The sequence below is a fragment of the Hyaena hyaena genome, unplaced genomic scaffold, assembly GCF_003009895.1.
Source record: "Hyaena hyaena isolate Hyena2069 unplaced genomic scaffold, ASM300989v1 scaffold_431, whole genome shotgun sequence".
In the NCBI taxonomy this organism is placed as follows: Eukaryota; Metazoa; Chordata; class Mammalia; order Carnivora; family Hyaenidae; genus Hyaena; species Hyaena hyaena.
The window spans coordinates 551860-573478 of NW_024081055.1; the positions used below are offsets into that span (position 1 = coordinate 551860).

General features: G+C 44.2%; 1 protein-coding gene across 1 annotated transcript in view; it reads left to right on the forward strand.

Moving 5' to 3' along the window:
* Window positions 1-4260, forward strand: part of CDO1 (cysteine dioxygenase type 1) — a 15230-nt gene extending 10970 nt beyond the window's left edge. The window contains exons 4-5 of the mRNA XM_039252601.1: window positions 1644-1813; window positions 3512-4260. Of these exons, the coding sequence (XP_039108532.1) occupies window positions 1644-1813; window positions 3512-3541 (200 nt within the window). The 3' untranslated portion in view covers window positions 3542-4260. The remainder of the gene's footprint in view (window positions 1-1643; window positions 1814-3511) is intronic.
* The last annotated feature ends 17359 nt before the right edge of the window (window positions 4261-21619 follow it).

The window sequence follows — 21619 nt, forward strand, 5'->3', positions numbered from 1 at the left end:
AAGCGTCCGACTTTCGCTTAGGCCATGATCTCGCGGTTCGTGGGTTCGAGCCCCGCGTCGGGCTCTGTGCTGACTGCCAGCTCAGAGCCTGGAGCCTGTTTCAGTCTGTGACTCCCTCTCTCTCTGACCCTCCCCTGCTCGCGCTGTCTCTCTCTCTTTCTCCTAGAAATAAATAAAAACCTTAAAAAAAAAAAATTTGAGATATAAGTGAAGTTCATTTACATTATTGTATATGTAGATATGATATCGAGATAGAAATCAAGTTAATTTTTGGCTATTCATCTTCTTTCAAGTTCTCAAACTTTTATTGATGTTTTCTCTTGTCCCTTTCTTTTTTGGGGGATGTCTTTTTGGGTAGATGTCTTTCTAAAATTCTTCTGGTGTAATTATAAAGGGGCTCCAGGAAAGAGTAGAGTACATGTCTGCTGGAGACCCGCTCCAGCCGGTCCAGGGGTCCCTGAAGGATGGACGGTGTCAACAAGAGAGAGAGAGTAAGAGAGCCCCAAGATTCTTTCTGATCACCAGGCAGGCATCTCTGCTCTATTTTGGTGTCTTTATTTAAAGGTCCAGTGACAACATGGCATCAGAAAAAGGAATTTTTACAATGGAAAACTCTTTGTGATAAGATGCTTTGAAAAGTGTACAAAAACAGGTTTTTCAGAAGTATTCTTGCAGAAATCCCCTAATCATAGTGAGGTAGAGTAAATCATACAACTACAGAAATAACAGGATGTTCTTAGGGAAAAATAGGATGACATACATATTTGTTCTAAGTTATTAATGCTAGGATTAGGACATAGGTTAACTTGAATATAGATAGGCTGGGAGTCATTCTGTCGGGCTCTCAAGAGGATGAATGTTTTTGAACTGGTTAATAAGTCGTTTGTGGAAACTTTTTTGACTTGATGCTGAATGTGTAAACACCATGCAGGCTCTAAATGTGTCGGCCTTTATTTTTGGGTTTATGTATTAGCTACTCTGATCTCTCCTCATCTCAGCCACCAGTGTAAGGGAGAGTGTTTGCGGAAAGTAGGCCTTAGGGAAGGGACTGCCGTATATCACCAGTTAGAAAAGGTATAAGTATTAAGTTCTGCCCTTATCTGTTCCTTAACTCTAAATTAGGCTCTTTGTCTCGGGGCCAGGTTCAATTGTAACTCTTGTGTTCTTAACCCCCTTTATTATCTAAGTCTTGGATCTACAAGGCCCATAGGAAGAGCCTTTTGACAATCATCCCCAGTACTATCATCTAAAATCTCTTGAAAAGGCAGGAATATGCTTTTCCTTATGTGGAATCTGTGTGTGTAATATCAGTCTGATCTGGAATATTGTGAGGCCTGGTCCATACCAGCCGGCTCAATTCCAACATGAGCCAGTAGTAGCAGAAGGAGATACCAGTTTTTCATTTCTCATGGCAGGAGCCGTGCAAACGCTGCCATCTCCTTGCTGTGACTGTCACCCAGCGAGGCCAGTGTGGCTCCCGACACATGTCACTTACTGTCTTAAACTGGAAGGTCCCTTGGAAGTGATTTCTGTCCATTCCAGCCATATCAGATGGATGTAGGGTCTTAGGAGGATGGCAGATTTGCACTAGCACCTGTCATTTAAGCTCCTTCATGTGCTTCTCGCTCTTGGGTATTGTACAGATTCCATCGGCCTACACCGAGTAGAGAATATCAGCCACACAGAGCCTGCCGTCAGCCTTCACTTGTACAGCCCGCCTTTTGATACGTGCCACGCCTTTGATCAAAGAACAGGACACAAAAACAAAGTCACCATGACATTCCACAGCAAATTTGGAGTCCGGACTCCATTTGTAAGTATCATTCCTCTCTTCTCAGCCTGAGTGCTTTGTCGGTTGGCCACATTACACCGTACGCATTGCTTGTTTTGGTCTAGATATTTTTGAATGTCTTGCGGTAAGTATTCTCAAAGTGAAGAATCAGATGAACCTTAACTTGGTGGAAAGGCCCCCTTACATCCTAATTCTTTGCTTCTTTGGAAATGATATGAGGATATTTTCCATTTATTTAAAATAATGTAAATTTGGGGCACCTAGGTGGCTCAGTCAGTTAAGCATCTGACTTTGGCTCAGGTCATGATCTGAGCCCCGTGTCAGACTCTGTGCTGACAGCTCGGAGCCTGGAGCCTGCTTTGGATTCTGTGTCTCCATCTCTCTCTGCCATGCCCCTGCTCCCACTCTCTCTCTCTCTCTCTCTCTCAAATAAATAAACAAAAAAATTTCTTTAATTAAATAAATAATGTATATTAGATGCAAAGAGTTATTTATTGAGAAATTTAAAAATGTAAGCTCACTACTAAAAATGTTTTCTCAGAGTGCCTGCGTGGCTCAGTCAGTCAAACATCCAACTCTTGATTTGGGCTCAGGTCATGGTCTCAAGGTCTTGAGCTCAAGCCCTGCATTGAGCTCCACGCTGAGCGGGGAGCCTGCTTGGGGTTCTTTCTCTCTCTCTCTCTCTCTCTCTCTCTCCCCCCCTCTCTCTCCCTCTCTCCCTCCCTCTCTCTCCCTCTCTCTCTCCCCCTCCCTCCCCCCATGTCCCTCCCCCACTCATGCATTCAGGCACACGCGCTATCTCTCTCTCTCTCAAAAAAAATTTTTTTTAAAATAGAAAATGTTTCCTCTTCATTTATTAGAGAAATAAGAATAAAAACTGTATTATTTGATGAAACTATTATTGCTGGGACTTAATGTTCATAGACCTAATTGACTATGCAACATAAGTCATTTGCATAGTTAACCTTCACAAAGTCAAGTCCCTGTTCTGATGGTCTATTTTGATTGCCAAATAGTAGTCATACTGTTTAGACCACAAATAAATGAGAGTAGACTCTACTGACATTTTTTCCCTCGAGGGCTAAGTGTTTCCTCCTGAAAATAATGAGGCAGCCACCGGTGATTCGGTATAGCAGTCTTCTACATCTGGCGAAATAAATTGGCCACTTAGGGGAATGATCTTGAATTAATAACAAGAATGTCTAGAAATAGTGCATGAAAGCCGATACGGGAAACTCTCCTCATGAATCTTAAAGCATAGCCTTGGAGGGAAGTGAGGGCAGAAATGACTCAGGTGTTTGCCTCACTTGGTTTTCTGTGTTCCAATCCCCAAGAGATAGTCTTCTCACAGGAACAAAACTACAGGGCTCCACCGCCAAAGCCAAATTTACATACACTGCTAGAAAAGCAGAATTCCTTAAGAACAAGCCAAAAAGGGGGTGCCCGGGTGGCTCAGTCGGTTGGGTGTCCAGCTTCAGCTCAGGTCATGATCTTGCAGTTTGTGGGTTCGAGCCCAGCGTTGGGCTCTGTGCTGACAGCTCAGAGCCTGGAGCCTGCTTCAGGCTCTGTGTTTCCTTCTCTCTCTGCCCCTTCCGTGCTCATGCTCTGTCTCTCTCTGTCTCAAAAATTTATAAAAATTCAAAAATAAACTATAAAAAAAGAACAAGCCAAAACGTCTTGTGTAAAAGATTCTTACACAACTTTCTTTCTTTCTTACAGACAGCTTCAGGATCCCTGGAAAACAACTAGGAAGCACCAGATCCTCTAAGGGTTTACTCTAAGATCTGCTACAAGTTTTGCCTTGGACAGGGAGGCCTCCACCGTCTGCTGTCCAACAGTACACTTTACAAAGTCAATACCTAGATCTTCTGCGAAGCAGACGCTAATTGTAAGGCATTGAGCAAGCAGATAGTGCTCTGAGCTACTGCAGAAGAAAAATCCCATTGAAGGAAAACTAAGCATCATAATTGTAAGGGCCCAATCAGGTGCTCTCTTAGTTTTATCCTCTAAATTCGGGGGAAGCATAGTGGGAATGTCAATGAAGGTTTTTACAGCTTTTGGAAATGCTTTGGTAATTTGCAATAAATAAAAACAAGAAACCACAGACATCAAATGCTCGCCTTGCTACTTGGAGGAGTATATGTAGATGCCTTTAGTATCCTTTGTATGTTCTTAATATTTGCAGAGAATTTTTTGGATCTATGGATTTTATATTTGCAGTCTTACTTTACAAATTCCTATCCTCTACGTAGGAAGATATTCTAGGCAGAGAAACGTAAGGCACTTTGCCGTTTGGTGATAAAAGGAAGAGCAAAAGGTCTATAAAAGTAACATGCTCCCAAAGCACACGAGACCAAAACCACACATCTAAAAACTCACGTCTGAACATGCGCAGCGGTCATGGTCAAAGACTTTGTACTGCTACTGAAATCACCAAATAATTTTAATAAAACTGGATTTGGATACAATTTAGTGTTGCCTTTCTGTTTAACTTGGCAAGAATTTCCTATCATTCATACTTTCTTAGATTTAGATGAAGTATCAAAAGCACGGCAAAAGATACTTTTATGGGGGTGCCTGGGTGGCTCAGTTGGTTGACTCCTTATTTTGGCTCAGGTCTTGATTTCATGGTACGTGAGTTCGGGCCCCACCTCGGGCTCTGTGCTGACAGTGTGGAATCTGCTTGGGATTCATTTTTTTTTTCTCTCTCTCCGCCTCTCTCATTCTCTCCCTCCCCCTGCTTCTGCCCAGGTCATGTGTTCTCTCTCTCTCACAAAAAAATAAATTAATAAAAATACATTTTTAAAAGAGATACTTTTGTGATCTCACCCTTAACGATGTGAGGGGGCCAAAAAAAGTTCAAAAGGGCTCACCTTGTGCTTCACAGCTGTTCACGCATTGGCCAGAAGTCCCAACCCAAGGGCCTCTGGTCCCCCGCCCCCCTTGCAGTTCACCAACGTGCGCAGGTTGCTTACGATCTGTGTAGGTCTATAGGTGTTCAAATGCGAATTGGTTTCCAGCATTGAAAAATGGGAGTTTTCACAGAAGAAAGTAGATTTCTAGCTTCTTGAACATTTCCAGTTCCTTCACTGCGTTTTCACTGATGCCCATTAGCTGAGCGCGGCTCTGCCTGCCGGATAGGGCCGCGTCTACAGTCCGTGACCATGTCCAGCTTCCCTGTTTCTCCTGCTGTTACCTGCAGAGACCACATAGGCATTTCAGTTTGCTGCCCCTGCTTCCCCGCAGTCATTTTAGGAATATCTGTCATTATCTTGGAGTTCATGATCTCCAGCAGCTTAATTAGAACGTGAAGTCCTTTGGTGCGCCGGGGTGGCTCAGTCGGTTGAGTGTCCAACTCTTGATTTTGGCTCAGGTCATGATCCCAGGGTCGTGAGATGAAGACCCATATTGGGCCCTGCACTGAGCATGGAGCTTGCTTAAGATGCTATCTCTCTGTCTGTCCCTCTCCCTCACTCACTCTCATGTGAGCATGCACACTCATTCTCTCTCTAAAAGAAAAAAAAGTCCTTTGAAGATGGTTCTATATAGGTCACTGCTTGTGTTGTTTACACCAAACCACCGTCTCGTAGAATTATTTACATCTTTGCTTCCTTTCATCTTTGAGAAGGATGTTAACAATTTACTGCATGCTTGCTTACTACATAGTAGGCACTGTTACCACTTGTCCAGATGTACTAACAAACTTCTGGAAAGTTTCTTCATGAATTAGGCCCTATACTGGCTTTCTTCTTCTGCTTGAATATATTTCACTATAAACTTAGTGGCTTAAAGCAACCCAAATTTATTATCCTGCAGCTCCATGGGTCAGAAGTCTGACTTTCACAGTGTTAAAAGCGAGGTAACAGCAGGCTTGCATATCCTTTCTGTGAGTTCCATGTGGAGTGTTTGATTGAGTGTTTTTCCCCAGCTTCTAGACACTGCCTGCGTGCCTGGCTCAGGGTCCCCTTGTCCATCTTCAAGGCAGTAATGGCGGGCCGAGTTCTGTATCTGGGCACTCTGACCCATGCTTGGCTACTCTTCTCTCACTCAAACCACCAGAAAATATCTGCATCTCCAGGCAGTACCCTTCCATCCATAAAGTCTCTTGGCATGTGAGAGAATGTGTTTATAGGTTCTGGGGATCAGGATGTGGATGTCTGGGGAGGGGGTCACCCTATCACCCCTTCTTCCCAGAGAGCCCTGTCCATCCCATGTGCAAACTAGAGCCACCCCATCCCAGGGTCCCCATCACAGTCTCAATTGAAAGTCCAAAATTTTGCCCAAATCTCATCGTTTAAATCAGGTATAGGTAAGGCTCGATTATAATCCATCTGGAACACCATTATTCCCCATATTTAGAATTGTTAAGCACGGTTTAGAAACTTGCCAAGCTGTTACAGAGCTAGGATTTGACCCCAAGCACCTTCCTTTAAAACTCATTCTCAAGGCACCTGGGCAGCTCAGTTGGTTAAATGATCGACTCTTGATTTCAGCTCAGATCATGTTCTCTTCTTGATCATGAGATTGAGCCCTCCCATGAGGCTCTGCTCGGAAAGTGTGGAGCCTGCTGGAGATTCTCTGCTCCTCCCCTACTTGTGCATTTGCTCGTACTTTCTCTCTCAAAATAAACTTTAGAAGAAAAAGCAAAACCCAGCCACTCTCCATCTGATTTCACTGAACTGTTTAGGATTATCTGAAAAATGTTCTTCCTTTTTTCACTCCTAAATTACCTAAATCCTACCAATAAGATGCAAGCCCCTTAGGGTGGAGACATTGTTTCATTTACTACTGGTCTCCTGAGACCTTAGATCAGACCTGACACTGAGCAGGTACTCACTACATACGTATAAAGTGAATGAAAAAAAGCCTTGGGTGGCTAGGTGCCTAGGTGGCCCGTTGGGTCAAGCATCTGGCTTGGCTCAGGTCTTGATCTCATGGTGTGTGAGTTTAGGCCCTGCATCAGGCTCTGCACGTTTCCAGTGAAAAGCCTGCCTGGGATTCTCTATCTCTCTCTCCCTTTCTTTCTACCCCTTTCCCACTCTCTCCAAATAAACAGACTTAATTAAAAACCTCTCAATCTCCTCATATAACAAGTTTGCATTAATGTACCATGATGCTGTGATCCTTTCCTTGGGTCACCAAATCACATGTGTTATGTTATTTTTTATTAAGTAATAATAATTCTGAGGAAATTCTGAGGATCATATTTTAGGCCAGAGACTTCTTTCATCCGGCCCATGTCGGTGGCTTATCTTTTGACGTGAGTTCATTGACCAAGTACTTAGACAAACCGATTGATGAAGAAAGGGCTTTTAGATACATTTCATGGGTGGGGACAGCATTAATTATCCATTTAGCAATGGGGCCTAGCCTTTTGTTTGCTTGCTTTACTGACTCACAGACCACTTTGAAAAGCTCTAAAAGATAAAGTTCTCTCCAGAAAGCCCAGCACACCGTAAACTTGCATACAATTTCAGAAAAGATTCCTAGACCCTCCTAGGGTCTAAATTTCTAGATTTCTAGATTCCTAGGTCCCTGGATCCCCAGTTAAAGAACTTTGTCTTTGTTGATTTTTTTTAAGTTTATTTTATTTATTTTGAGAGAAAGAGAGAGCGCGCGCACATGAGCCAGGGAGGGACAGGAAGAGAGGGGAAGAGAGAGAATCTTAAGCAGGCTCCACGCTCTGCTCTGGGCCTGATGGGAGACTCAGTCTCACGATTGTGAGATCGTGATCTGAACCAAAATCAAAAGTCAAACGCTTAACTGACTCAGCCACCCAGACGCCCCAAGAACTCTGTCATATTGAGTCAAAGCTTGTGGGAAGTAATGGCTATTTGAGTTCATTTTCTGAGATAAGAGGGCATTGGCAAGCTAGGCACTTGTTAACGTTTTAAAAGTTACAAGGGAGTTTCCAGGAAGCACCAGAAACTGGTGCTACCTTGTCCCAGGCATGTCCACATATTTCACAAGTTCTGTTCTCTGTTTCTAAAGATATGAAGGACATTTTTGACTTTCACAACTTTATGTATGCAGTTGGTAGATGTTTTCTTTAACAAGTGTATGTGAAAAAAAGAAAAAGTGTATGGAATAATGAAATAAGCCAGACACAGGAAAAAAAACAGTGTATGATTCCACTTTTAGATGAGGTACCTAGACTTGGCCAATTCACAGAGACAGAAAGTAGACCGGAGCTCCGGGGAGGAGGGGCTCGGGGGAGGGGGAGTGAGTGATTCATGGGTACAGAGTTTGGAGTCATGAAAGTGACAAGCTTGGGGGAGCCTGGGTGGCCCAGTCGGTTGAGGGACTGACTCTTGATTTCAGCTCAGGTCATGATCCCAGGGTCATGGAATGGAGCCCCATGCTCTCTCGCTCTCTCCCCTTCCCCTGTTTGTGTTCTCTCTAAAATAATATATATATTTATATAAAGTATTTATACATTTATATTAATGTATGCTAATTTATAGTATATAAATATCAATATAATATTTATATATTATACTACAACACAATTATAAGATAATATACTTAAATATTAATATATAATTTGTATAGTGTTAATAGTTATATAAAATATAAAAATAATGTATATTTAGAAAATGATTTGCTTATAGACACTGGTGGTAGGTACACACCGTTGTGAATGTATATGATGCCACTAAACTGTATGTTGTGGCTGGTTAATATAATAAGTATTATGTATATTTTTCCATAATTACAAATATGTTTACTGGTGAAACTTACAAAACGCCCCATCACGAAATAGGTGAAGGTTATTAAGAGTACACTCATTGTGGCAGACAGTGGGATTTTGGTGCTGAGGAGAGGACAATGAAGGAATGAGTTTTTAAAAAAGCATATTCATTGTGATGGCACTGAGTAATGTATAGAATTGTTGAATCATTGTATTATATACCTGAAACTAATATAACACTGTATGTTAATTATACTTGAATTTTTTTTTTTTTAGGATTTTACTTTTAAAGAATCTTTAGACCCAGTGTGGGGCTTGAACTTACAACCCTGAGTTCAAGAGTCCCATGACCTACAACTGAGCCAGCCAGGTGCCCTTATACTTGAATTTTTATTTTTTTAATTTATTTTTTAAAATGTTTTAAATGTTTTTATTTATTTATTTCCGAGAGAGAGAGAGAGACAGCGTGAGCAGGGGAGGGTCAGAGAGAGAGGGAGACACAGAATCTGAAACAGGCTCCAGGCTCTGAGCCCGACGCGGAGCTCGAACCCATGAACCGTGAGATCATGACCTGAGCCGAAGTCGGACGCTTAACCAACTGAGCCACCCAGGCGCCCCATATACTTGAATTTTTAAAAAGCCATCTCTTCAAAGGTACAGGGCTTGACAGATAGACTCATGGGTATTCCCCAAAGAAAGCTCTGCTATCTTTTTTCCCCCCAGAAACTTCTAATATCGTTTTTTAAAAAAAGGCCAAATGTGGGGGAAAATGTGTACATGCATGTGTGTATGTTGAAATAGGAGAGACATACTGTCAGGGAAAACACAAAGACATGAAAAGAATAGGGTTGGGGCACCTGGCTGGCTCAGTTGGTTAAGCATGCGACTCTTGATTTTCGCTCAGGTTATGATCTCATGGTTCACGGGTTCGAGCCCTGTGTCTGGCTCTGTGCTGACAGTATGGAACCTGCTTGGGATTTTCTTTCTCACTCTCTCTCTCTCTCTCTCTCTCTGCCCTCTCTGCCTGCACATGTGCACATGGGCTCTCTTTCTCTCTCCCTCTCTTAAAAATAAATAAATTTTTTTAAAAAGTAGATGGAGTTTCCCCTCTCTAGAAGTAACCTATATCACTGCTTTCTGTGTTTCCTTATTTGTTTTTTTATCATTTATACTTAGGGTAACAGTCTGAAGTCCACGGTGTACACTTAGAAGGAGAGGTTTCCACACCGTAATACAAACACTTCCTTCATTCTTTTGTAGCCTCGGGGTCATGGTATTTCCATCATGCCAACGTACCCCAGTTTAGTTCACCAATCCCTGTTGCTGGACTTTGACGTGATTTCCAGCCTTCCACAACTACCAATGGCTCCACAATGAACAACCATGTGCATAATGTCGTTTCACAAGTATCCATTGACACAGTCTTTATTACAAAACAAACAAGATAACTCAGCCCCAGGAAACGAGGTGACAGCACCAGGTTCTGGCAAACTGCCCCAGCTGAAGGTACCCTTTCCATGCAGGACCTGTCCCCTGATGTCACCGCTTTCCATTTTAGGGCTTCCCCCCTGTGCAGTGGTCAAGTGCATTCACATGAAGCCTCCAACCATCTCAGAAGCTTGAGACTCACGGAGATGACTTACCACGGGCAAGAAAGAGACACATGTGTTTGTGAGAAAACTAATGATCTGGTCACGATCAGTTTGGAACTCTTCCCGCGCTCAACAGGGGAGTCCTTGCTCTCTTGATGTGGTCGTTGTTTTTTTTAATCACTGAGCTTTTTAGGTAGTGAAAGCGGGAGAAGATGTGATAGCTTTGAAAACATGCCTCTCCATTGCTTAATGAAGGGGGGATGGTACATTTTGTTTCTTTTTCAAGTACTTCCCAAATAGGCATAAAGGAGCTGTGAGAGACTCAGATCTGCTGAACATGGTTCCAAACACTGAGTTAAGCCGAAATCACTGGTCTGAGGGACATCCTTCCTTATACAAACTTGAGAAGTGGTTGTCTGTTTAATATATTTATTTTTATATAACCGCACACTATAGTGATATGTATAATGTTTACCTAAAAGCGCAACCGGAAAAATCCCTTGCCCAGCAGGAGTCGAAATATCAGACCTAGAAATTAATCAAATGCAGTTGAGGATGGATTCACCTTCAATGCCAAGAGCCCTCCACAGCATGCCAGAGCAAAGAGAAAAGTGTCATTATGCTATAGATCACTGCAGTGCACCTTTCAGCAAAACCTGTATGATTGTGAGTTTATGCGTCTTTGATTCTTCTAACTGATAAATATAAAATTATGATATTGTGCAGTCATGAAGATGAGATATACTTGAGTGAGCACTGAGCCCAACAAGTCTTATTGTAGAGAAACGGAAGCAAGCGAGGTGAAATTAACCAATACGCCTGAACAATGCTATGCCAGTGCAGGTTCACGCCGGGGAGCTGATATCCAGGAATTCCACAAGCTGATTGGTAGATGAAAATTGATCCCAGCAGGAGTATTTACACTGTGAGAATCTGTCAGTGCTATAAATCAGAGTAGTTTTCTTCCCTCGGAGAGCAGACCTTCCACTGTGGCTAAGGCCATTCAGCCGATTCAAAACAAAGACAGTGTTTGCCTAGACTATTTAAGTACAAACATTCTTACCCTTTTGTTTTTATTGCGCTTTTACTTTTTATTATTTTTAATTTTTAAATGTTTTTAATGTTTATCTATTTTTGAGAGAGAGGGGCAGGGGAAATATGAGCAGAGGAGGGCAGAGAGAGAGGGAGACCCAGAATCCGAAGCAGGCTCCAGACTCTGAGCTGTCAGCACAGAGCCCGACACGGGGCTTGAACCCACGAGCTGTGAGATCATGACCTGAGCCAAAGTCGGTTGCTTAACTCACTGAGTCATCCGGGTGCCCCTGCACTTAAAAAGTTTTTAAGTGCTTTCTGCATATACAGATACATGTTATTGTCACTTCAGAGAAAACCTTTAAGGCTGGACAGGAATATCCTTCTCCTTACCCCACTTCACAGATAAGGACCTTTAGGCACAATGTAGACGAAACAGTTTACCCAAGGACACACAGCTAGGTAATGGAAAAACCAAAACAGACATTGGATCTGCTCAGGACACACTGGACCTTTGACAAAAGAGCAAAGCTATTGAGCAAGGACAGAAAATCAACAAGGTGCCCCACGCAATGCTGTGTCTCTATGGCTTTTCTGTCTGAAATCTGTCAACTGGTTGAGATGTAGTTAAAAAAAAAAAACTCATGAGGTACTCAGTCTGGATGGGTCTAAGAGTCTTTTGGGGCGCCTGGGTGGCTTAGTCGGTTAAGTCATGATCTCGCGGTTGGTGGTTTCGAGCCCCGCGTCGGGCTCTGTGCTGACTGCCAGCTCAGAGCCTGGAGCCTATTTCAGAGTCTGTATCTCCCTCTCTCTCTGACCCTCCCCTGCTCACGCTGTCTCTCTCTCTCTCTCTCTCTCCTAGAAATAAATAAAACATTAAAAAAATTTTTTTTAAAAAGTCTTTTTTCCCCACATGGATCCAATCAGTTCTCATGTTATAGCAAAGGTTGGGGCTGGGTTGTGCCTTGTTCTTACGTGACAGGGCACAGGTTATAATTCTTAGGGTTTAACATAACCCAGGATTCCATATTGTTTCGATGAAGACTCGCTCAAATGCAATCGACAGAATGTAACCCTAACTGGCTTGAGCCAAACAAGCTCATGTAACTCAGGCAAGGGTGTATCAAAGGATCCAAATGGATTTTTAGGACTCTATCTTGCTCTCCATGTTTTTTGACTCTAAAGTCTACCCTTGTGGCATTAATATCTCTAGGCTCACAAGTATGATTTTGATTTTGGTAGCATAAAGGGCTATTTCTTCAGTCTCTCTATAGATATATGGACTCTGATTACATCACACGCCCTTCCCTGACCCATCTGCTACAGCCAGGAGGGTATGATCTCTGCCCTGGCCTGAGTCATGTGTTTGCCTCTGCAGTCAAGGCTGGAACAAGGTCCACCAAATCAAATGGCTTCGTGTGGGTGTTGGGGTCGCAGAGGAAAATTAGAATTCCGCTGTGAGAATAAAGAGGAAGGAGGAGACTACATGGTAGGGAGAAAATCAACAGATTTCCACCACACAGGAGCCCAATAGGTGTATGTTGAATTAATGAATAAATGGGTATGGAGTAACATAAATATAAATCAAGGAACCAAGGGTGCAGAACGAAAGGTAATGGCAACTAAATCATCACCTATTTTACCCCTGATCCCACCATTTTAAACAATGCAAGAATAATTGTTTTTCTTTCTCTTCTTTTACTAATGAAACTTATAAAGCACTCCATTGCTCGAAAGACAGAGGACTTTCCAGATAGGCTCATGGGTGTTTTCCAAAGAAAGCTCCAATACCTAGGGGTGCCTGGGTGGCCCAGTCGCTTAAGTGTCCAACTCTTGATTTGGGCTCAGGTCATGATCTCACCGTTCATGGGTTCAAGCCCCACCTCGGGTTCTGTGCTGCCTGCTTGGGATTCTCTCTATCCCTCTGTCTCTGCCCTTTTCCCCTCTCAAAAATAAGTAAGCTCTTTTTTTTTTTAAAAAAAAAATGAAAACTCCAATATCTAAATATCCTCCATCAAGCCCATATCAAAATTCTTCCACCAGAATTATAGCCTTGTGTAACAGGAGGCAAGTAGGCTGTTTCCATCATTCCAGAATCTACTGAAGTCTTAAGGCTGAAAACAGAAGGTATCAAATGCCTCCTATGCTAAAAAGGACAGCCAAAAGTCACTCAGAGGTTGGCATCAGGCATTTCTGTTTAGGACTTGTCCGGAGTCGGCAGATCTCGTTGGCCTAACAACAACCCATTCCGCCTAAGGCAGAGGAGTTGGGGTCTTTACACCGCCATTGTGAGTTATCAAAGCACTCTTATAAGATTCATTCCCGACCAGAACTGCAGAAAAGTCTGTTAGAACCATGTCCTATTGTGACCACACTTCACTCCCAGCCCTCCCCCCAACCCCCAACGGAGCCAAGTTTTCCATCCAGATCTTAGGCATTCCTTAGCTTTGGCCAGATCACACTTTCCTACCTCGCCCACTCTATTCTCCGACCTCCTGCCTGAAATGCACTCTGCCCCAGTACCCTGCCTTCTGGGAGAAAGAGCAACTCCTCTCCTAGGTGACACTTCCTCAGCTCAAGTACCATGCCTTTCATAAGCTACCCCCATGGGACAGGATCTCTCCATCTCTGGGATTCCATAGGATTTCATTTTCACTTTCTTGCAGCTGTCCCACGTTCTCTTCTGCCACAGGAATTTGTGTTTGATCTACTACCAGATAACAGACTCCTGAGGGCTGGACAGAGCCTGATTCCATGGGCCCCAGCTTACTCTTCACAAGACACTTTTTTTTTTCTTTTTAGAATATTTGTTTTTATCTTGCTTAGGCTACATTAGAGAAATCAGAAAGAATATCAGGCACTGGCGTTTTTTTTTCTGCTAGTATCTTTCCTCCCTCATTCCAAGAGCCTAGTGGCCTTTGAAAAGTCTTGCCTCGGGGTCTAAAGAAGTGGCATCTTTTTTTTTTTTTTAATGTTCACTTTTTTTTAAGAAAGAGCATGCGAGTGGGGGAGGTACAGAGAGAGAGACAGAATTCCAAGCAGGCTCCACACTGACACTGAGAGCAGCAAGCTTGATGTGGGGCTCGAACCCATGAGATCATGACTTGAGCTGAAGTCACCCTCAACCAGCTGAGCCACCCAGGTGCCCCAAGAAGCAGCGTGTGAGCAACCTTTCCTCCTGATCTTTTTCTCTCCTTAAAGCCCACACTGATTGAGGAGATTATGGTGGGTATTCAGGGGGTGGGTAGGGTTGGGAGGCAGACTCTTAGAAGTCTTTGTGGAATAGTAGCTCAATGGAAAAGGACGTGGCTCCTTGTTTTATAAGACCTGTCCCTCCTTTCTTAGAAGTATTTCAAAAAAGAGCAGATTTCTGGTGCACCTAAAAAGGCCAGGCTCTAGGGACTGTGCCCCCAGCCATGGCACAAAGCATGATCTTTCCAGGGACTAAAGAGATTTAAGTACTAAGCCTATCAGCAACAACCAAGATGAACTAAAGCCCATAGACACTTCTCTTGCCAGCCTGCACCTTTTTGCATTCTTGTGTAATCCTGAGACGGGGAAGGAACTCCCTCCGATGAAAACAAAAAGCCTGGCAGGCTATTGGCCAAGAGCTGGAATTAAATTTGATTTATAGAAAAATAAAATAATACTGCTTTCAATGTTGGATAAGATCCTGGCTGGTGAACCGACGCTGAGCGGAAAGGGATTTTCTCTTCGCTGGGATCAGATGCACTGACGTGCGCTCCACTGGACCTCAGGGCAAGAATCTGCTAGGAACACCTCACTTTCTAATTCAAGTACAGAGCAAAAAGGCACAAGCAGTCGGTGTGTAAGAATATAGCGGTCAGTGTCATTCAAGCCCATTGAATGAGTGAGTCCATTGCAAGCTGTGGAGCTAGCGGAGAGATACAAGTTGTTTGGTCTCTTGCAGATATGCCTCTTACCTTATGGCAGCTTAGAAATTCGTCATTCTTGATCTCTGGCAGGCAACGGGCACTCATGAGAGGTTCCAAATACACATCATCATCATCATCAAATACAAAGGTGAAGTGCTTCCTATAAACATACATGACACAGGGAAGCCCTCATATTTTTCTCAAGTAGGAGATAAATAAGTGTTATGGGAAGCCCTGGTAATTTTAGAAACACGGATGACAAAAAAAATTTGGGGGGGGGTAGCGTGATTGACAGTTGCAAGCACCTTCTTTTCTTATTATTTTAATTTATTTTTGTTTTTTAATTTACATCCAGGTTAGTTAGCCTATAGTGCAATAATGATTTCTGGAGTAGAATCCAGTGATTCATCCCGTACGTAATACACCCAGTGCGCATCCCAACAAGGGTCTTCCTTAATGCCCCTCCCCCATAGCCTCTCCAGCAGCCCTCAGTTTCTTCTCTGTATTTGAGTCTCTTATGTTTTGTTCGCCCTGGCCAATCATCCCTGGAAATCACTGGCAACAGCATTAGGCAAGGCAGCAAGGAAGGCCAGAAGGGTCCCTGTTGCACATTCTCAAACATGCCTGAGAGCTGCTTTGCAAGGACTAGGGTCCAAGATCATACTGGTGGCGTCTGGAATTGTCTTTATGAGGATATTAATAGAAACATGATGATCTAAGTTTACAGTTCCAGGCTGGCAAGAGCTTCTGTGGGCTTATTACCTGAGCAGTGTCCCCAAGGAGGCAGGCCACGTGGCCAAGCAGCTGTCGTCCTACATCTCCCAGTCCCACCTTCCTGTGAGACTTTTCCACTTCAGTTCTTGTTGCCTCCACCCAGCCTGGTCTCAGGGCACATTGCTCCCCCTCATGAGAACTTTGGCCTGAGCAAGGATGAAGCTACTGTCCTTAAAGGAGTTATCTCAATGCCGAAAGTAGTCAACTCAGGGTGCCTGGGAGGCTCAGTCAGTTGAGCATCCGACTCTTGATCTCAAGGTTCGTGAATTCGAGCCCCACGTGGGGCTGTGCGCTGACAGCAAGAAGCCTGCTTGAGATTCTCTCTCTCCCCTTCTCTCTCTGCCCCTCCCCTGCTCTCTCTCTCTCAAAATAAAAATAATGAAATAATAAAATTTTAAAAATGTAAAATAAAAGAAGTCATTCTGAGATCGAGCCCCATTACCTCTGTGCTGAGCACGGAGCCTGCTTAAGGTTCTGTCTCTCCCTCTTCCTCTGCTACTCTGCTGTCTGTGCTCTTTCTCAAAAATGCATACATACATACATAAAGAATATATATAAAGAAACCAATACAAATCACTGCACAGAATGAGTAAGCTCCAACTCAAGCAGGTGTATAATTCACTGTCTGGTCAAAGACAACATGACACATGAAAAATGATGTTAAATGAAAAAAATTAGAGAAGATTACGTTCCCATTTTTTTTTTTTTTGCAACAATGCAATCCATAGGCAGGATGGCGTCAGAAGCTTCATGAAACAGGAAGTCACATGACGTTACAGTGGGGTCTCCTGATTCTTCCTGTAATTCCAGCGCTGTGGGGTGACTCAGAACCATCCTTTGTGAACCTGCGCTGTGAACCTCGGTGTGTTCACATGCCAACCGCCAGTCTGTGAGCTTTCGAGGCAAATGTCTGTTGCCTCACATGTGTTCTCCTCATGCTTGCTGACAACAGCTGTGGTCTCATTTTTTCGTTCCCTTTCTTCCTTTTCTCGTCCCTAGAGCCCACTGGGGAGAAGCCAGAGTGGGGGATGCCAGCCTGGGGTGTTGTCATAGAACCACAGCAGGATGGTGCTTAGCATGTTTTTGGTTGCTGATAGTGGGTATTTTCTTAGCCCTGTTTCCATATGTAATTGATCGATTGATTGATTTTTAATATATATATATATTTTTTTTTTTTAGCAAGAAAGCAAGCAAACTGGGGAGGGGCGGGGGGGTAGAGAGAGAAAGAGAATCTCAAGCACGCTTTGCACTGTCAGCTGTGAGCCCAACGTGGGGCTTGACCCCTCAGACCATGAGATCAGGACCTGAACTGAGATCAAGAATCAGATGCTTAACCAACTGAGCCAGCCAGGTGCCCCCATATGTGACTTTAAATATAATTGGGAAGAGCCAATCATTCCCTGTCATCTTGAGAACCCATACTGGAATGTCCTTCTCACTTGGTTTCTTGACTCACTGCACAGAGAGGGAGTGCCGGAAGCCAGCCAGGCCACAGCGGTAGAGAACAGTGGTAGTTAGAGCTGGAAAATGCCCTCTTGTACCAACAACCTTACTTCACCAAGAAGGACTTCCTCAGCTGAAGGTCAGATCACTGGTTCTCGGAGAACACTGTTGGAGAAAGTGTAGAAACAGTCATGAAGCTCCTCCGGCTGAAGCAACTGTGAGGAAAGGAAAATCTGGGGCCACTCTGCCTCCCTCCAGGATTACCAAAGGTACTTTTTTAAAAGTCAGAAAAAGGAGAGCCTGGGTGGCTCAGTCGGACTTTGGCTCAGGTGATGATCTCATGGTTTGTGGGTTTGAGCCCCTCGTCAGGTTCTGTGCTGACAGTTCAGAGCCTAGAGACTGTTTCCGATTCTGTGTCTCCCTCTCTCTCTGCCCCTCCCCCACTCACACTCTATCTCTCTCCGTCTCAAAAATAAATAAACAAACAATAAATAAATAAAAGTCAGAAATGGGGGGGACTTCTGGTGGCTCAGTTGGTTGAGCATCTGACTCTTGATTTCGGCTCAGGTCATGATCCCAGGTCATAGGATGGAGCCCCGCGGCCAGCTCTGTGAGGAGCATGGAGCCTGCTTGGGATTCTCTCTCTGTCTCTCTCTGCCCCTCCCTCGGCTTACACAATCTCTCTCTCTTTCTCTCTAAAAAAAAGTCAGAAACTGAATAGCAGCCGCTACAAGAGGTGGTGTGCAGGTGACACACCCCGCCATGTGCTGAGCCCTGCCCCGTTGGCGTGAAGTTGCCCTTGAAGGGACTGATTATGCAGTAATCAGGTGTAAGCATCAACTGGGGAAGCTTGTCAAAAAATGTATGTGGTGTCCTGGCCCCGTCCCTAGAGAATCCAGTTCTTCAAGGCAGGAGTCAGGACCACTACACTTGCAGCAATTTCCCCAGCAACCGCAGGGCATTCTGGTGTGGAAGGTGTGCAGAACACACTTAAACACCACGCGGGTCACTGTGTTTGAGACATTCTTCTGCCAGAATGCATATACCTAAGCCATTTTTAAGTTTATTTATTTTGAGAGAGTGTGTGTGTGTGTGTGTGTGCACAAGAGGGGGTGGAGCAGAGAGAGGGAGAGAAAGAGAATCGAGCTCAGGAACCATGAGACCATGACCTGAGGCGAAGTCAAGAGCTGGTTGGTCAACCAACCGAGCCGCCCAGGCACTCCAGGTCTAAACTATTTCTTAGTAACGCTTCTTTTTTTTTTTTTTAATTTTTTTAATGTTTATTTCTAGGAGAGAGAGAGAGAGAGACAGCGTGAGCAGGGGAGGGTCAGAGAGAGAGGGAGTCACAGACTGAAACAGGCTCCAGGCTCTGAGCTGGCAGTCAGCACAGAGCCCGACGCGGGGCTCGAACCCACGAACCGCGAGATCATGACCTAAGTGAAAGTTGGACGCTTAACCGACTAAGCCACCCAGGCGCCCCCTTAGTAACGCTTCTAAAGTTCAGTCCAAGTTTCCTTTGACTTTGTTTCCCAGCCTCTGCCAATCACGGACCTATTCTAGGAAGAACAGAGAGAACGCTTCATCAGGAGACCCGGGTTCTAACTTCTCAGTGCTACCAGCTTGTACTGGGGTATTAGGCTTCTAAGTTCTTTGGGCTTTGGTTTCCCCATCTTTCATTGAAAGGAATTTTTTTCATACAGAGCTCCACAGCACCCCAGGACATCTATATTTTCCCCAGACCCACAGATTTAATGTGGGGCAAAGGATAGACTGATAGTCTGGGATGAAGCACATCCTCCCCACCCCCGCCCCTCCATCACACACACGGACACACATACGAGACCCAACTCCTCCAGGAAACAGACCAGCTTGGCATGGAATTTTTAATTTATATCTAGGAATTCTAATAATGGTTTTGTTTGGTCTGGGAAGAAAGCCCACTGCTGATTTTATTTTTTAATCCACAGGATTTAAAGAGATCTTTAAAGAGTCCCTTTGATCTCTGGTGTCTATGATTCTAGAAACCCTGGAGGGAATCCATGGCACAAATCCTCCTCAGTGGGATTTTTTTGGGGGGTCCCGTGCCGTGCCCAGTTTTATTAAGCTGGGGAGAAAGGATTTGCTTCTGGGAAGGATGTTGTATTAAGAGCCAGAGGCGTGAGTGGGCGACATGGGTGTTATGGCAATTGGTGCTTACCAGGGAATCAACTCAAGAGTCACTTAAGCCTGGGGACACCTGCATGGCTCAGTCGGTTAAACATCAACTCTAGGTCGGGTCATGATCTTGCAGTTTGTGAGTTCAAGCCTCGCATCAGCCTAGCTGCTATCAGCGCAGATCCCGATTCGGATTCTCTGTCCCTGTCTCTCCCTGCCCTTCCCCCGCTCACAAGCACACCCTCTCAAAAATAAATAAAAACATTAAAAGAAAAAAATTGTATAAAAGAGTCACTTAAGCCTAATTATCCGAGACAATGGTCCATCCAATTCTGCTCTGTCTCTACTACAGTTACTGCTTCCCCCTCATGTTACCCCTATCACAGTGATGTCCCTGAGAAATTATCTACAAGTTGTGGTATGGACAATGGCAACAGACTGTGCAGAGGACTGCCAGAACATTCGAAAGGTACAGTTCCTCTGAAAGGCATCCTGTCATCTCAAAACAAGATAAGATAATCCCTCTGAGTTCTTTCTCTCTGTTCAAGGACAATGTGCTATCACCCCAGCAACGAGAGCGGCAAACAAGAGAGGTTTGCTCCTCCCAGGCTGGGCAGCAGTGACCACGCTCAACCACAGTAACGTGCTATCCAGAAAGGGTGAGGCATCTGGAATGTGGCAGGAGCAGACAAAGTTCTTTCTTTGGCCAAAGGGAATGAAGTACTGAAGAGATTAATGACTTCCACTAATTGAAGAATCAGTGGATATCCTTCCCATTCATATGTGTAAATAAGGACAGTGCAGTACAAAGAAATACCTTGGACATGTGGGAAGACACAAATGGCACCTGCCCCAGATTGTCAGCCCATTGCTGGGAAGTGCTCTGTCCTCCACATCAGACATTTTCTCTTCAGAACACAGCCTGGCAGCCACAGGCACTCACCTGACCCTGGACTAACGTGTGCTCACACCACTCTAACCATCTCCTGGCTGGTAGGACATACATCATCTTAGGTAGTCCCTAGGTGGCTGTTCAGATTGTCACCAATAGAAAAATAAAATTATAGGAGCACCTGGGTGGCTCAGTCAGTTTAGGGTCTGACTTCGGCTCAGGTCATGATCTCACGGTTCGTGGGTTGGATCCCGGGGTCAGGCTGAGTACTGACAGCTCAGAGCCTGGCTCCTGTTTCAGATTGTGTCTCGCCCCCCCTCTCTGCTCCTTCCCTCTCCTCTCTCTCTCTCTCAAAAATAAATAAACATTAAAATTTTTTAAAAATTACAGAGCTACCACCTGTAGGTAAAAACTCTGCTTATATATAAATTAAAACTTTCTTTATAATGCAGTAAGCTTTGCCCAAAGTTCAAGGAACGTTATTAGGAAACTAAACTTCTGATTAAATAAATTGCAGAAAGCAAGTCTGCTTTGGCAAAACCCAATCCAACAAATGAATTCCTTTATTTTGTTTATTCATCTGTTGGTGCCTCTTAGGTGCCAGACAGTGTGGGGAATTGCAGGAAACCCAAATCGAACACGGCCCCCATCCTGAAGAGGAGTGTGTAACACACAGACACACGAAAAATATCAAATTAATAAGAACGACATCATGAAAGATATAAGCTAAGCACTGTGGAAATTTAGAGTGGAGAGGACTTTTGCCCAAAGGATGGATAGGATTTTTACAGGTAGACATGAAGGACAGTGTACAGTAGGGAGAAGAAAAGTCTCACTGTAGCCAAGGCCCACAACCTTCCGAGTTGTATGTGTTTAGGGAGACTTTTTTTTAGGAAAATTGTGGATACAATTTGACTACAGGGCAGGGTAGGAGGGCAAGGTAGAGGGAAAAAGCAGTGGGCAAAGGTTGAGGACTTCGGGCTTAGTATTGAAAGCAATGGAGAGTGATTCAAATGGAACAGTAATGTGATCAGAGCTGGTTATTAGGAAATTTGACCCGGTTCTTGGTGTGAGTTGGGTTACGGGAAGGACAGAAGTGAAGGCAGGAAGGTCGGTTCAGGGGGCCCCGATAAGGAGGTCTGGATCAAGAGTTGACCACCGAAATGGACAGAATGCAAGGGACAGAGGAGCCATTGCTCAGGTTGAATGCTCAGGACTTGGTGTGGAATTGGCTGGAGGAAGCAAGCATCAGAGACGACTGAACTCTCTACCAGGCTCTGGGGAGAAGGGAGCTAATGTATTTAACACAGACAAATCAGGAAGAAACATATCTTGGGAAGATAAAATTAAGTT